Source organism: Lissotriton vulgaris, chromosome 1_1 (assembly GCF_964263255.1).
Source record: "Lissotriton vulgaris chromosome 1_1, aLisVul1.2, whole genome shotgun sequence".
In the NCBI taxonomy this organism is placed as follows: Eukaryota; Metazoa; Chordata; class Amphibia; order Caudata; family Salamandridae; genus Lissotriton; species Lissotriton vulgaris.
In genome coordinates this window covers 1,545,898,374-1,545,913,810 of record NC_141685.1, presented here as the reverse complement: position 1 = coordinate 1,545,913,810, position 15,437 = coordinate 1,545,898,374, and the positions used below count along the sequence as shown (strand labels likewise).

The 15,437-nt window shown below is 45.9% G+C and overlaps 1 protein-coding gene across 1 annotated transcript in view; it reads left to right on the top strand.

The window, feature by feature from the left end:
- CEP290 (centrosomal protein 290) overlaps positions 1–15,437 on the top strand; it is a 1,386,965-nt gene that overhangs the window by 272,854 nt on the left and 1,098,674 nt on the right. The window contains exons 15-16 of the mRNA XM_086918001.1: positions 8,766–8,866; positions 8,952–9,039. Of these exons, the coding sequence (XP_086774127.1) occupies positions 8,766–8,866; positions 8,952–9,039 (189 nt within the window). The remainder of the gene's footprint in view (positions 1–8,765; positions 8,867–8,951; positions 9,040–15,437) is intronic.

The window sequence follows — 15,437 nt, the reverse complement described above, 5'->3', positions numbered from 1 at the left end:
TTAGATGGATTTGTATTGCGCAGCTTATCACCCGTGAGGATATCCTACATCGCCACAGCCACACCCCTGAGCTACAAGATTGTTTACTGGCACAGATATGGAGGTGGAATCGCCATCATCCACAAGAAATCCATCCACTGCTACGGATGACAACACCACGATCATGAAACACCTCAACTTCTAGCTCAGAAGAGACAGCACAACCACCATCAGAGGCACCCTCTCCTACTGACCTCCAGGACCCTGCCTTAGATTCTGCGACGCATCTCCAAATTCATCGCCCCCCAAGCCATTCACACCGAACACAACATTTTCCTCTGAGAAATCAATGTCCACCTGGCCATCCCCAGCGATACCAACATAGCCAACCTTCTGGACAGCATGAACAACATCAGTACGTTCAATAAAGCTAAAGAGTGTAGTCTTGGAACAGCCTCAGTGAATGGAGATCTCCTTCAGAAAAGACTGTTCAAACTTCAGTGGATCAAAATTCGCAGAGGAAAGTTATCCTTTGATTCCAGGAACATGGCTAACCATTGTTCTCCCCTACATCTCAATTACGGATGAACATTTTGTAGAAAAGTTAGTTTTCTTTTTCACAGGACATTTGTATAGCAATGTAAACCTGGCTCATGTAACAGTAATTTTAATAAGGCAGTGAGTAGTTTGTTTTGATGAAGGTAGTTATCACAGCATTTCAACTTACACTTCCAGCTCAGGTTTTCATTTTGTTAAGAGATTGTAATATTAAGATACACAACTAAATATAATGATCACAATAACATCAGAACTTGTAGTCTGAAAAGCTGTGTATATTGGTACTATTATTAATGCCGTATGAATGTTGCAAATAGGGTACCATTGCTTGAAACTCAACTGCACTTATTCTGAAATGCTGAAGAAAGGGTATTATTGAAACATTATCCCAAAGAGCACAAGTATGGACTAAACCTTTGATACTTACAGCAGAGAGGCTTGGTGTGAGGTCAGGGGGAAAGGACTCTTTGTTTCCTTCAGGTCTGAATGGTCACCTTCTAATGTTATTATGAAGGAGGAGAATATCATGCTGGTCCTTTTGTAGTCCATTTCTTATGTTGATACGGTGCCACAAGCACTGTTGGTGTGGCATGAGGCAAACTGCATCTTATGGCTGCTGTGGCATGGGCAAGCTACATCTTATGCAGGTGTACCAAGAAAGCTGTTTTGTGGAGTAGAATGTCTCTAACACAGTGATCTCTTTGGGCAATTCTTCACTGTGGCCTCATTGAATTTGGAAAGCCTTTTCCGGGTCCAGTATGCTCTATGGGTAGTAAATAGATGATTCCTCTTTAACCGCATCGCTGCTGCGGTGATTTTTGCGCTGTGCGGCTGTTTTCGATTTACCGCGATACATGACAAGCTCAGCTCGTCATCCGCACACGTCACCCGTGGCTGATGACGAGCTGAGCTCGTCATCAGCATCGGAGGGGTTAAGGCGGCAGATGTTACAATTGACCAGCATCTGTTCATTGATACTTGCCATAAGTTATTTATATCCAGCGTCGGCAGTTCATTCCCCCATGTTCTCTCTGGAATCAGGAATTTGTCCTCCCCTGCTGAAATTAGGGCCCAATACCAATAGGAGATTTCTTTGTGGAAAGGTTCCTTTTTCTGCATCTCGGTCTCTAAAGTTAGGTTTCTGTCTCTGGCTTCTTTTAATGATTTTGCCCAACTTGAGAGTTGATATTTTAATTTTGCTAAGGAAGCATTTGTTGTTAAAGATAATATCTCCCAATCCATTATTTTGTTTTGAGACAGAAGTTGTCCCCTCTCTACTATTCCTGCCGTTTTTAGAGGGAATTTGAGGCAATCGGGCGTGCCCGGTGTCTCCCATATTGGGGCCAAGTCACTGAAGTACGGTATGTCCAGGGTACACCTTATGTAATACCATAATTTAGAGGCGGAATTTAACATTTTTAGCTTCACTTTTTTGAAGTATTTCGGATGACCGAATTTATATAGAAAATGACTAGTTCTTTTGGTCATTACTTGAAGATATGGTGGGTAATTAATGTATGTGTTTAGCAATGTCCTACTAGATTTAAATTGGAAGGCTCTGCAATACTCCAGGAGATCAGGGCTGGCAATTCCCCCCTGTTCTTTTCTCCTTCTTATTTTACTCCATGCAATTCTGGGTATTTTCGAAGACCAAATGAAACTTGTAAGTTCTCCCTGAATTTTCTTTATTGTATCCCTCTTGAATTCCAGTGGGATCAAATTTTGGGAGATATGTGAAAACTATCAAATGGGATAATACAGATAATCTATTGGCAATTTTGAAATAGCAATGGTTGGTACACTTTTCCACAGTCCAATGATTATGTGATAGCAATGTAAAAACAGGTGAAGGACTGCAAGAGTAGCCAGGATGGCTAGCTCAACCCCATCGGTAAAATCTTCTATAGAATAATGGAAATAAGGGGATCCCTCCATCTTTAAAGCTCGTAGGGGAACTGCCTAGACCAGCATTACGGCAGTGAAGGTAAAGGCCAGGATGTCTTTTCGCAACCACTGTGCGATGATATTTCCTCCTTTTTTCAAAATAAAATAGAGCAGATCTATGCAAAAATTCTTAAGGTCACCCTCCCAAGGGCAACTTCCCTATCACCTCCCCTTATTCCATTACTCGTGATACTTGTACGCTGATCGTTTTTCCTGCAGTCAGAGTGATGTCCATTCTTTGATGGGCCAAGTCAAAACAGGATCCCCACTAGATCTGATACCTGCCAAAACAGTCACGTCATTGGGCAACATGCTGTGCCCTATGATTCAGACGTTAATGAATCTCTCCCTTGAAGAAGGTCGGGTACCCCAAGAATGGAATAAAGCCCTTGTAAACCCCATCCGCAAGAATTCTGCCCTCCCTTGGACAGATCTAGCCAACCTCTGCCCCATCTCCCTTCTGCCTTATCTAAGCAAGATGACTGAGAGACATTTTAACATCTATTTGTCAAATTTCATTGAGGTGTCTGGAGGCTTAGACTACTCTCAATCAGGATTCAAACCCAATTACAGCACAGAATCAGCACTCCTCTCAGTGACAGATACCATCAGGATGTCACAAGATATAGGGGGCTCTATGATTCTAGTGCTGTTGGATCTGTCTGCAGCCTTCGACACCATATCACACGAAATACTGCTTAATCGTCTGCAGGAGGTTGGGGTTGGAGGCTTGGCCCTGCAATGGTTCGAGAGCTTTCTATCTGGCCGCTCGCAAAGTGTCAGCTTGGGCTCCTTTCGTTCTTCTCCTATGGATCTTACGAAGGGTGTCCCACAGGGCTCGTGCCTGAGCCATACGCTTTTTAATGTGTATGTGGCCCCCCTAGCTGACCTGGTGAGAGCACACAGATTTATTCCAGTGTCATATGGCAATGACACCCAGCTTTTATTCCCATTCCATACTCTTACTCCTGCAATTAAACATTCCTTTGCGGAGGGTATGTGTCCTGGGGTGGGGTGCACGGGATCAGTAACGGAGTCAGCAGGCTGGAAAAGTGCTTTTAGAGAGGGTTTTATTTTAAGGTAAGCCTTTTTCCTACGATTGGTCAGTCTTATGCGGGCAATCTCGTCGGGCTCCGTTCTGACGCCTCTAGGAAAACCAGGTAGTTCCAGGGTGTTCCGGCGTTTACCAGGTGGTGTAGCAGCCAGAGTGATGTCGTCACCGTCGGTCTCCAGGCGAAGTCCGGGAGAGCGCCACCCAAAAGGAAAGGAACAGAAGCAACGGTATCAGGGAGACGTTCAACACGCTCCGTGTAGGGGCCGGGAGTGAGGGAAACCTGGTGCTCAGTATTATGCAAACGAACGGCAGAAGTGCTCGTGAGAGAAGGGTTCAGGGGTTCGACTAGGTGGTATATACACAGTGGTCTAACCACTCCAACCCGCCCACCCCGCAACTTTACCCCGTAATTTGGAAAGCCACGCTCCTCCCGCGGGAGCGTGGCGGGGCGCTTCACGGAAACGTTGGCCTCCTGGCTTGCTGTCTTCCACTCGTCCGCTCGAGGTCTGCTCCGCACTCCGTCTCCACTCCACACCGCTCTCGTCCTCCGGGGAAAAGTCTTCCGGCGTCTTCCGGGATCCTCCTTCTTTTGACGTGTCAACGTTCAAGATGGGCGGAGTCTCGTCTTCCAGGTATTCGGGCTTAAAGGGACGCTGTCCAGTTTCTACCTCGCATTCCCAAGGGTCCACAGAGTCATGGTTGGTCCACTCCTCCCCAGGAAGAGGCGAATGCTGCTGGAGGGAAAATGGCGAGAGAGGAACAGCTGACCACCAGTCACGAAAAACGGGCTCCTCACTCTGACTCGTACCGGGTTGACCCGCCACTCCGTCACATACCTCCCCCCCTGGATTCTCCCGATCGGGGAGAGGAAAGACTCGTGAGAGATAGTCAGCATTGCCATTGTCCTTGCCCTTTTTATGTTGGACCTCAAAGGAATAGGGTTGAAGGGAGAGGAACCATCTAAGCACTCTATTGGATTTACTGTCCGGTTCTGGTACATCCATTTCAGAGGTGCATGGTCCGTTAGGAGGATGAAGGGTTTCCCCTCCAAATAGTATTGCAGTTTCTCAATGGCCCATTTAATGGCCAGACACTCTCGTTCTACTGTGGAGTATTTACATTCTCTAGGAAACAGCTTCCGGATGGCATACAGTATGGGATGTTCCACCCCGTCATCTCCTCGTTGTGATAGCACGGCCCCTAGACCCACATTGGATGCGTCTGTGGCAAGAACGAAAATTTTCTCAAAGTTGGGTGACTCTAACACAGGGGCGCTGGTTATGATGTTCTTTAACCGTTCAAAGGCATCCTTAGCCTCCTGGGAAGGTTGGAATTTCTTTGGGCCTGACATCCTTCCGTAGAAGATCAGTGAGAGAGGCGGCGATTTCCGCAAAGTTAGGTATAAACCGCCTATAGTATCCGATCAAACCGAGAAATGCACGTACGTCTCTTTTGTTGCTCTTTTGTTGCTCGGGAAACCTGTTTTTTTGATGGCTTTGATCTTCTCTGCTTGCGGAGCGATGGTCCCTTCTCCCAATACATATCCCAGGTAGTTGACTCGAGTAAACGCCACCCGGGACTTCTTCGCATTGACATGTAAGCCGGCTTGCTGTAATGCCGTCAAGATGGTGTTGATATGCTTCAGATGCTCCTCCCAGGTTTTACTGTAGATAACAAGGTCATCTAGATAGGCTGAGCTAAATGACGAATAGGGCTTCAAGACACAGTTCATGAGTCTCTGGAAAGTGGCCGGGGCGCCGTGGAGGAAGGACTGTAAACTCAGAGGCCTTCCTCTGTGCAGAAGGCAGTTTTCTTTCGGTCTTGTTCACGGAGGGGCACCTGCCAATAACCTTTAGTGAGGTCAAGAGTGGTGATGAATACAGCATCACCCAACTTTTCCACCAGTTCGTCAACCCTGGGTATGGGATATGCGTCAAATGTTGATATTGCATTAAGGGCCCTAAAATCCATGCAAAATCTCTTGGACCCATCGGGTTTCGGTACCATCACTATTGGAGACGCCCAGTCACTTTTCGATGGTCGGATCACACCCAGGTTTAACATATCCAAGACTTCTTTCCTCACATCTGCACGCCTAGCTGCTGGAATCCGATATGGCCGCTGTTTCACCGTTTTACCCGGAATTGTCTCAATACAATGCTCCACCAACGTGGTTTTGCCGGGGAGGTCCGAAAAGATAGGCAATAGCGGTTTTAGGACATCCAAGAGGCTTTCTCTCATCTTTCCAGACAGATCAGGGTTGATCACGAGGAGCTCCAGAGTGGATGTATCTTCGGACCTCAGGGGGTGCACCATGTTGTTGCCCTGTGGAATCCTATCCACTTTTTCAGCAAGTTAATATGATAGCTTTGTGTTTTTCCAGGTGTAAGACGTAACCTATAGGTGTTTCCTATAGTGTCCACCACTTCATAGGGTCCCACCCACTCCTTTTTGTTGGCAAGAGTAGGAAGGAGTACTAGTGCCCAGTCTCCGATCTTGAGGGTTCTTAACTTGGTTCCTCGATCATAGTACCGTTTTTGTTTCTCTCTTTGTTGTTCCAAATTTGTCTCAGCCAGACCTCTAAGTTTTCCCAACTTAGCTCGTAGCTGTGAGGTGTATTCCAGGAGCGTCTTCTGTTCTTCGGCTTCCTGGGTTTCCCCAGGAAGAGGCGAATGCTGCTGGAGGGAAAAGGGCGAGAGAGGAACAGCTGACCACCAGTCACGAAAAACGGGCTCCTCACTCTGACTCGTACCGGGTTGACCCACCACCCCGTCACAGTATGAAAGCGGTGTCCGGCTGGATGGCCTCCAATTTCCTCCAATGTAATGTGGGGAAAACCGAGGTCATGCTTCTGTGGTCACCGGAATGGTGGCCCTCGGATCTGCGACCTGTCCCTAATCCCAAACAAACAGTGAAAAATCTCGGCGTGCGGCTGAACCAAGGACTGTCTTTAAGGGAGCACATGAGTCAAACGACTGGGTCCTGCTTTCGGGTAATTGGGCTCCTGAGAGGCGTGTTTCCCTTCCTACCAGACACTCTCAGAAAGACTCTTGTCCAAGCCCTTGTAGTTAGCCATTTGGACTACTGCAGCGGTCTTTTACTATCTGTAAATGACAACTTACTGAGTAGGCTACAGGTGGCCCAAAATACTGCAGCCAGGTTAGTATTTAATGTTCCGCCTAGAACTCCATCCCGCCCCCTTTTGGAAAAACTCCACTGGCTCCCTATCCGACAAAGGATAACGTTTAAAACCTGCTGCACCAACCATAAAAGCATTTATGGATCAGGCCCTTTGTATCCGGCCGAAAAGTTTATCCCTTACACACCAGGACGTACTCTTCGTTCCAGTAATAAATTCCTGCTTCAGGTTCCATCAGGAAAGCACGGATGGGAGGCCAAGCACTTTCATTCGTAGGCCCCAGGCTCTGGAACAAACTACCCCTCAATCTGAGACAATGTTCTAACTACCTCAATTTCAGGAAGCTACTGAAGACATTCCTGTTTCAGACTATATTACCCTGCATAATCCTGAGAACACTGTCTTGTAACTATTGGGTGGACCAAGCGCAGAGATACTCCTTCGGGAGTCGAATCTAGCGCTATACAAGCCTTAAAATAAATAAATAAGGACAAAGAGAAAAGGGATCCCGACAACTCCTTACTAACCATGTTGCACAATGAGGACAAACGGAAAAAAAACCCAAAAAAACACAGTGATCTCACATCCACCTGCTCTTAAATGCTGTGCCATCATTTTATCCAGTACAGTTGCTATACTTAAATAAATGGTAGAGGAAAAAGAAATGTGCAACCTCTTCATCACAAGTAATGCAGGTGAGCAGCTACCTGACTTATATCGTTCTGGTGGGCTGCAAATAAACATGACTTTTGTAATCTTCAGGATGCCTAATCTGAATTTAACACTGAAAGACTGATACATCAGTTGTTTGGTATATTCCTTTGTTCATCAATTATCTGTATATCCTTATATCGGGTCGCCTGGAAGTTGCCTATTGTGGCGCTCATTTTGTCTAGCCAAGCTTCATCACAATTGACCTGCTTTATCATTGTTTTGCATCCCTTGAAAGTAGGCATGGGTTTTGTCAATAGAACCAAAGTCTAGTATAGTCATGTCTTTAAACAATGGAAGACTGGCAAAGTTATGGATCCTCATAATGTTATCATGGGCTACAAGGTAGGGCTCCAGGCAATGATTTTATCCCAGTGTTTGCAGGCCTAATGTTTGACAGTATTCTGTTTTTTCAAAACAGGTGTTTCTCCCATTTATACTCCTGTAGCATGCTGCTTTCTGGATTTCATCTTCATTTTTCTCCAACTTTAATGCAGATGGCACTGAACAGGTCCAGTTAAGACTATTTAGTTCTTTATTTGGGAAAAAATTACAACTCATTTTTCATTCCTGCTGGTGATTTTTTGCTTTACCTCTTGTTGCTAGACATATCACAAATGAACTGTGGAACTTCTTCTTCTAGCCTTAGCATCTCCCAGGGGTATTCTGTACATTTTCCCACAAATAGTTGTGAATAATAGTCATTCAATCTCCAGGCTTTAGTTATGTGGCCGTTCTCTTTCCTGTAGGACTTTAAGGACAACTGGTGGATTCTGAAACATTATATCAAACAGTTATGCTGTATGAACATCCATCAGTTTCATCAGCTGATGCTGCAATGCTCTTTAACCCTTTAGGAGTAGAAATCTGACCTCTTTAAAACTGTCTTACTTGTTGGAAAAGCCCTTAAAAGATATTGGTGTGGCTTGCTTTTTCCGTTCCTTTTTGAGATGGTAACCTATTGTTTGCTTTTCTTTAACCTCTCCTTTCTTATTTTGTAGTGTGGCTTTCTCTTTCTTTTTTTATATTCTTATATTAGTTCTTTCTTCTAAACGTATGTGCAAGCTTTAAAATTATTTTAAGGTGTTCAGTTTAATATTTGCTCACGTCTCTGTGGCAGATCTGAATGTGCTCTGTAAAGAATTAACCTCTTGCTGAAATAAAAAAATAAAAACACTAAACTAATATTCAGCTATAATCCCGTGGAAGATGCAGGTAAGAATCCTAATACTATTTGGTACTACTTTTTAGAATCCGAGAGTGACAACATATTTTACTGTCTGTGCAAATGCAGGAGAATCCTAGACACCCATTGTTGTTGTAACATTATTTATGTTACTATGGCTGCTCTTTACCAACTCAATTTTTGTACTGCCTTAGGACTTGATCCAAAGACAGTGATTGATCTAACCGAATTCAAAAACCACAAAACCATAAAACAGCAGCAGTACAGAGCCGAAAACCAAATTTTGCTAAAAGAGGTAAGGAACATTTTTATTTATGATGTTGCATTTCATTTAAGTACTTCACAATTTATAATCTGAAACATATTTTCTAAATATGCAGATTGAGAGACTGGAGGAAGAAAGAGTCCAATTGAAGCAACACATCCGTAAACTTGCGCAAGACAAAGGAAAAAGAGCAGCTTCATTAGGTAAAACACATACTTATTTTTATATGTTGCAGTTTTTATACCTGACTACTATACTCTGAAAATATGCCATAAGCTTCCTTGTTTTCCTCCTCTCTTGAAAGTCAACCACCCTCATTTATTTAGTCTTACATCCTCTTTTATGGCCATGGGTGACTCTTCTTGTACATGTTGCAGCATCAATTTATTTTTTAGGTCTCGACTAGTGTGGGCTGCGCACATGCGCGGTCTCGCTGGCGAGATTTAATGACTTGGATTAGCAAGGTTAAGCCCCGCCCCTTTCCTCCATTGGCTGGCCTCCTAAACGGTGGCCAGCCATTGTAGAAGAGGTCCCAGTGACGGTATTTTTTCGATCTAAGCCCCGTCTTTTTCGGATTGGGGGGGCTTGTTTTTTACTTTCTTTCACCTCTCTTCTCCATTGGCTGGAATGTAAAACAACAGTCAAAAACACGCTCGTTGTTTACATTCCAGCCAAAGGAGAAGAGGGGAGAAAGAAAAACATGCCCCCCCGTCTGAAAAGGACTGGGCTTAGAGACTCCTGCTGCCTGTCTCGCTGTTTAGGCGTGTCCTCTGTTTAGGCGTGAGCCTACGCAATGCTTGTTTTCTTATTTCTTTGACCACTGTGTATTCTGACTAGCCTTACTGATATGGCATCCTTTGGATTTTCCTCTTAGTTTAGTGCTAATAAATTCCATTAATTTATCCTGTTCTCCTCCTTTTGTGAATCACTTTGTAACTATTGTACACACTCTCTGTACAAGTAGAGGTTAAAAAACTATTACTCTCTACACTGTCAGCTATATAAAATTGTTATCTTGATTTTATTTTTTTTCATTTTAACTCTGCTCATGGCTCCTGTCTCTGTTTAATACTGTGCAGTCGGTATCTGAAAGAGACTATTAGTTATAGATGCCTTACCTTAGAATTACCCCCAGGCATCAGACTGGAACCAGAGACATTTTTTCTTAGCAGTATCCCTGCACGTTGGTTGGTGGCGTCTGTCGACTCCGCTTCCATATGCGTCATGGTCGCCAGGATGACGTCGCGGAGTCTACTTAGATGCCTCCCCTGCATGCTGGCGTCAGTTCTTTTCTGTTTCCACGCCAGCTAGCGCAGATCCGGAGAGAGTTGCCACTTATTAGCTTTTTGACTAACCTTTTTTTGACTTTTTGTCGACGTCTTTTGAATCTTCCGACTCCTGGTGCATGAGGGATGTCCAGCCCTCGGCCGAGGTTTCAAGCCTTGTGACTCCTGTCATAAGTTGACGTCGGTCACCAATCTACACCTCGTGTGTCTTTGGTGCCTGGAGCGCGACCATGACCCAAAGTTGTGCTCCAAATGCCGGGCCTTGGACCTGAAGTCTTAGCGGGAGCAGTCCCAAAAGCTTTTGGAGGCCCAGCAGTCTGCTCCGCGCCGCCCAAGGTCCCAGTTGAGGGGAAGCTCATGGGACCTGTTGCGGAGCCATCACCAAATGCGCCATCGTCTTTGCACTCCTCGGGTAAGTCGAAGAAAATGGCAAAAAAGCACTGCCGCTCTTCGCCTTCTCTCCGTCCATCGGCCGACGCACCACGGGACTTGGAGCATTGACGCTCTCCAGTTCCCTCCTCTGATCCCGTTGGGATGGCTCCGCGCTTCCCTCCCTTTCCCAGAGCCGCAACTTCCCCTGCCCAGCTTCGTCAGTTCTACAAAGCGCTGCACATCATCTTTGGGCAGCCCGACTCCACAGACTCTGCTGGGGCTCTGTGCCTTAGATGCCGGCGGCTCCGGCCCCGTCGCCGCAGGGTCACCAAGGTTCCAGGCCTGGATACGGAGCGGTGGCGGTCGACCTCACGGTACGTTCCAGACCCGCGTCGACCAACGTCGGTACCGGCATCTGAAGGTACCTTTGCCCCACTGTTCATCCCTGGCGTTCCCTACTGCCCTGAGTGGCAGCCAGAGGAGGGTGAGGAGAACTGGGTGGGGTCTATTGACCCTTTTGGAGACCAGCTTAAGGAACCGGACTGGAGAGGGGAGTTGGGTGAGGTGAGTGGTCTGGACCCCTTCCCAGACCTTGGTATCCTTTCTCCCCCTACTGTGGCTACGGAGAGGTAGCCTCCTACGCTGTGGTTTTGCGTAGGGTGGCTGAGGCCTTGGGTCTCGAGCTTCCTACGGTGGCTGTCAGGACTAACCTCCTGACTGAGGTACTTCAGCCAGAAGCAGCCTCTTCGTAGCCCCTGCTGCCTTTTAATGAGGCCCTCACTGACATCCTTTTTGGCACTTGGTCCAAGCCCAGCACAGGTTCCCCTTTGGACAGGATGGTTGCCCGACGCCACCGCCCGGCCCTGGGTGACCCACTTTTCCTCTCCCAACACCCTACCCCTGATTCTATTAAAGAAACAGGCATAATACTGGGTGTACATCTTGTTATTAAAAGCCAAACCAGGTAGTTTTGGATAGAAATCTGGATATCGTATGTCTAACAGAAATTTGTATTTTAAGCAATCGCCTCATTTGTTAATGTTAATGTTATGGGTGTCTTATATAGCGCTCGGCTACTCCAAGGAGTGTCCCGGCGCTTTCAAACCCACAGCAGACTAACAGAAAGCAGAGGGAGGAACGTAAAGAAAACAGCAGGTCACTGTCCATAGAGCCATGTCTTCAGGCCTTTTCTAAAGGCCAACAGGTTCGAGGTACCGCGAAGCGACAAAGGGAGGGCATTCCAGAGCTTGGGAGCCAGGTGTTTAAAAGAGCGCCCTCCCACCCTTGCTTTCCTAACGGAAGGAACCGTGGCCAGACCGGGAGATTCCGATCTTAGAGATCTGACAGGCTTGTAAAAAGCAAGGCGTTTCTGAATATATTCAGCTGCCACAGCATGGAGAGCCTTATGCGCCAGCGTAAGTGTTTTAAAAACAATCCGCTTGCGAATAGGGAGCCAGTGTAGGGAGTGTAAAAGGTCTGAGCCTCTCGCGCGGCGCGGCAGACCAAAGACTGCCCGAGCCGCCGAATTCTGGACCACCTGAAGTTTCTGTAAGAGATAGTCGGGAAGACCCAAATACAAAACATTTGAGTAGTCCAGCCTAGAACAGATGAGAACCCGGACAGTTGTTTTCCTATGTGCAAGCGGAAGCAGGGGAAGAAACTTGCGCAACATTTTAAGGAGACCAAAGCAGGTGCCCGTCAGACCAAGGATCTGGGACTTAAGAGACAGGCAGTTATCAATTTTGACCCCAGATTCTTCGCAACCTGCGAGGAGGACGTGGGCTGGGACATGTTCACAGGCAACCAATCCTGCCACTTAGGGTCTGCCTGACACCCGAGGAAAAGCACCTCAGATTTTACAGGGTTACATTTGAGGCTGTTTCGCTGAAACCATTCGAACACAGCCTCAAGACACCCACGGATGCTCTCCTCGTTGAACTCAGCCCCCTTCCCACATGTGAAAAGGAGCTGCGTATCATCAGCGTATGATACGATCTGAGCCCCAAAAGACTCAGCCAGCACCGCCAAAGGGGTCATAAAGATGTTAAAAAGAGTCGGGCTAAGCCCCGACCCCTGAGGAACTCCGACCTCCAAAGGCGGCACATCGGCTGAGTATGGGGGGGCCCAGACCACCTGTCGGCGACCAGCTAGGTAAGATCTAAACCAGTTCAACACTGTCCCTCTCAGACCGATCTCATGGAGTCTGTTGAGGAGACCCTCATGAGGGACGGTGTCGAAAGCAGCCGACAGGTCTAACATTACCAACATAGCTCTTCCTCCCTCATCCAACACTTCCTTAATGGCCTCATTAACCTCCAAAAGTGCTGTCTCGGTGCTTAGATTGGAGCGAAAACCCGACTGGGAGGAATACAGCAGGCGATGGGTCTCAAGATAAGTGGAGAGCACAGTATGAACATGCTTTTCTATTGTCTTAGCGAGAGCAGGCAAGAGGGAAATCGGTCTTCTTCCAAACAGCTATAAATGTCTCCATAAATAGCAGAGTGAATTCCAGTGCTGTGGTGTCTGTGTCATTTCTAGAGCCTTGTCATAATGCAACGTTCAAAACCCTTCAATCCTCTGTTTTAAATATGTAACGTTAAACTTTAGCCCTCAAGAGTACATGACTGGTGCTATACTTCACATGATATATTCCCCTGTGCGTATTGTAGAACTGCTGGACTAACTTCCTTTGCTATCCTCCATGAGCGGATTTTCAGATGACCGCAGCATATGGGCAGATTTATTAGCCTCAGGGTTGGATGCCCTTAGTTGCCAGTTTTTAACTAGTAGGATTCACACAGAATGTAAAGGGACACAGTAATTCAGGAGTACATCTGCGCAACTGATTATGCCATTTTAGTAGAAGGACAGTGCCCATTGGTAGAAATGGGCGCATGGTAATGCCCATTGTTACCCTTGTTCACCACATCCAAGCTTTGCCCATGAAGGAACTCTTTTTTTTATTTCCTCTGCCACAGATGCAATAACCTTGCCTTGAATGTTTTTGTGAATCATTTCACTAGCAGAAATCTTGTAATTGCACATTTTCTTGACCTTGTCTCGTTTATAAGAGTACCTCTGACCAGAGCATAGACCAGCCCTCTGAAGATGAACAGAAACTGTATATTCAGACGAACAAGCTAAGCTCTCCATCCAAAAGTGGAAAATGTGCGACATTGAACACACATGGAGGAAACCCTCTGACTAGTCTAACAAGTTATTGCCCCACCGGCTTAAAACATACCACACAGTGGTTGTTTGGGTGAAAAAGTCACTATTATCCATCCAGGGTATCCTGCATTCCTAATAATCAAAATAATATATGTAAAGTACTTCTTAACATTGCTAATGCTCCTGCGTCAAACTCCTTTTTTTTTTTCTTTCTTTCAATAAAGACATAGCTGAACAATTGTACCGCTTTCCCATCTCACTGTCCCCCCTATCTTTGCTGTCTCTTATACTGCCTCCACCATCATTATGACTTGGTGCTAAATCGTTTTTTTTTTTGTGTTTTCGAGCATACATAAAACGTGTCATCCTGCCGGCACAAAGTAACAGGTGGGCTCTCAAATAGACCTTGACCTGGTGAAAATTAAAACATTTGTTTTACTTTATCTCTTTGCCCTGATAGTTAGCAACTCCCTTGGACCATGACTGATGCTTGTTGTCCGTGACAGTATCACTTTATTGCTCAGGAAATGCTCTCTGGATTCTGAATAAAAAATTATGTATAGATTTCTAGTCTACGGTTCATTCATAATTACTGGAGAAAGTTGTGATATAACAGCCTAAGTAACACCAACAGTCTAATACTGCCCTGGTTCCGACAGAACCAGACTTGTTAATTGGTTCTTGATCTTGCTCTAGGACTCGGCTCCGAAGGACATCTCGGCGCTCTGACCGGCAGATAGGTGAAAAGGCAGCGAATTAAACCAGCCACGTTTTGAGATGTTTTTAAAGCCAGGACATCTGAAGCATGCACGGATGCAGACTTTCACCTGATAGAGCAATGATAATATCTCTTGGGGAGAGAATTTGGCCAAACAGCTAGGGCGGTTGACCTTGAAGCTGGGGAACCGTGTTAGAATCTCGGTAGGGAAACTCAACATTCTGTGATTCTGGGCAAATCACTAAATCTCCCCGTGCCTAACAAAAACAAGCATTTGCAATGCAATAGGTCTCGCATTTGCAAGAGTTTGAGCTATTGGCATTGTAATGACAATGCTATGTATTTGTGTTTTGAAAACCTAAAAGTGGTGCGTAAACACCCACTTTGTACTTATGGTCCTTGCTTACGAGAAGCAAGGTTACCATTAACCAAGTCGCTGTTATCTCCAGCCTTGCTTCTCATAAGCAAGGACTATAAGTACAAAGTGCGTGTTTTTCGCACCACTTGCAGTTTTTCAAAATACATCATTAAAAGGCATTGGTATTTACAAAGCGAATAGCTCCAACTCTCGCAGATGTGAGACCTATTGCATTGCAAATGCTTGTTTGTGAAGGAGGGAGTTGTCTAGCTACCTAATCTATGTTACATAAATACGTACAGTTTCCATTCATTGAATTCAACGAAAGAAAAAGCAAAGAGCACTGCATTCTTAGTAAAATTCATTCAGCTGGAAATGTGTTAAGCAGTTGCTTGCAACACTCTGTGTATACTACTGCTTGGACCAAAATACCAGAGCAGATGTTATGTTATGGGTATTTGTGGCGCACACAACTCACCCGGGAGGTAATCCTGGCGCTGTGAGATAAGGGATGCGTTGCAGCACCTGAGGTATGTCAAGGTGAAAAGCCTGGTCTTTAGGGCCAAGTGGAACTCATGTACTAAGTAGGTTGCTCTAATGTGTAGAGGCAAGTTGTTTCAGGCTTTGGGAGCGAGGTAGGCGAAGACACGCCTGTTGGCTCTGGTTCTGCTTATGTGAGGAACGTGAGTGAGCAAA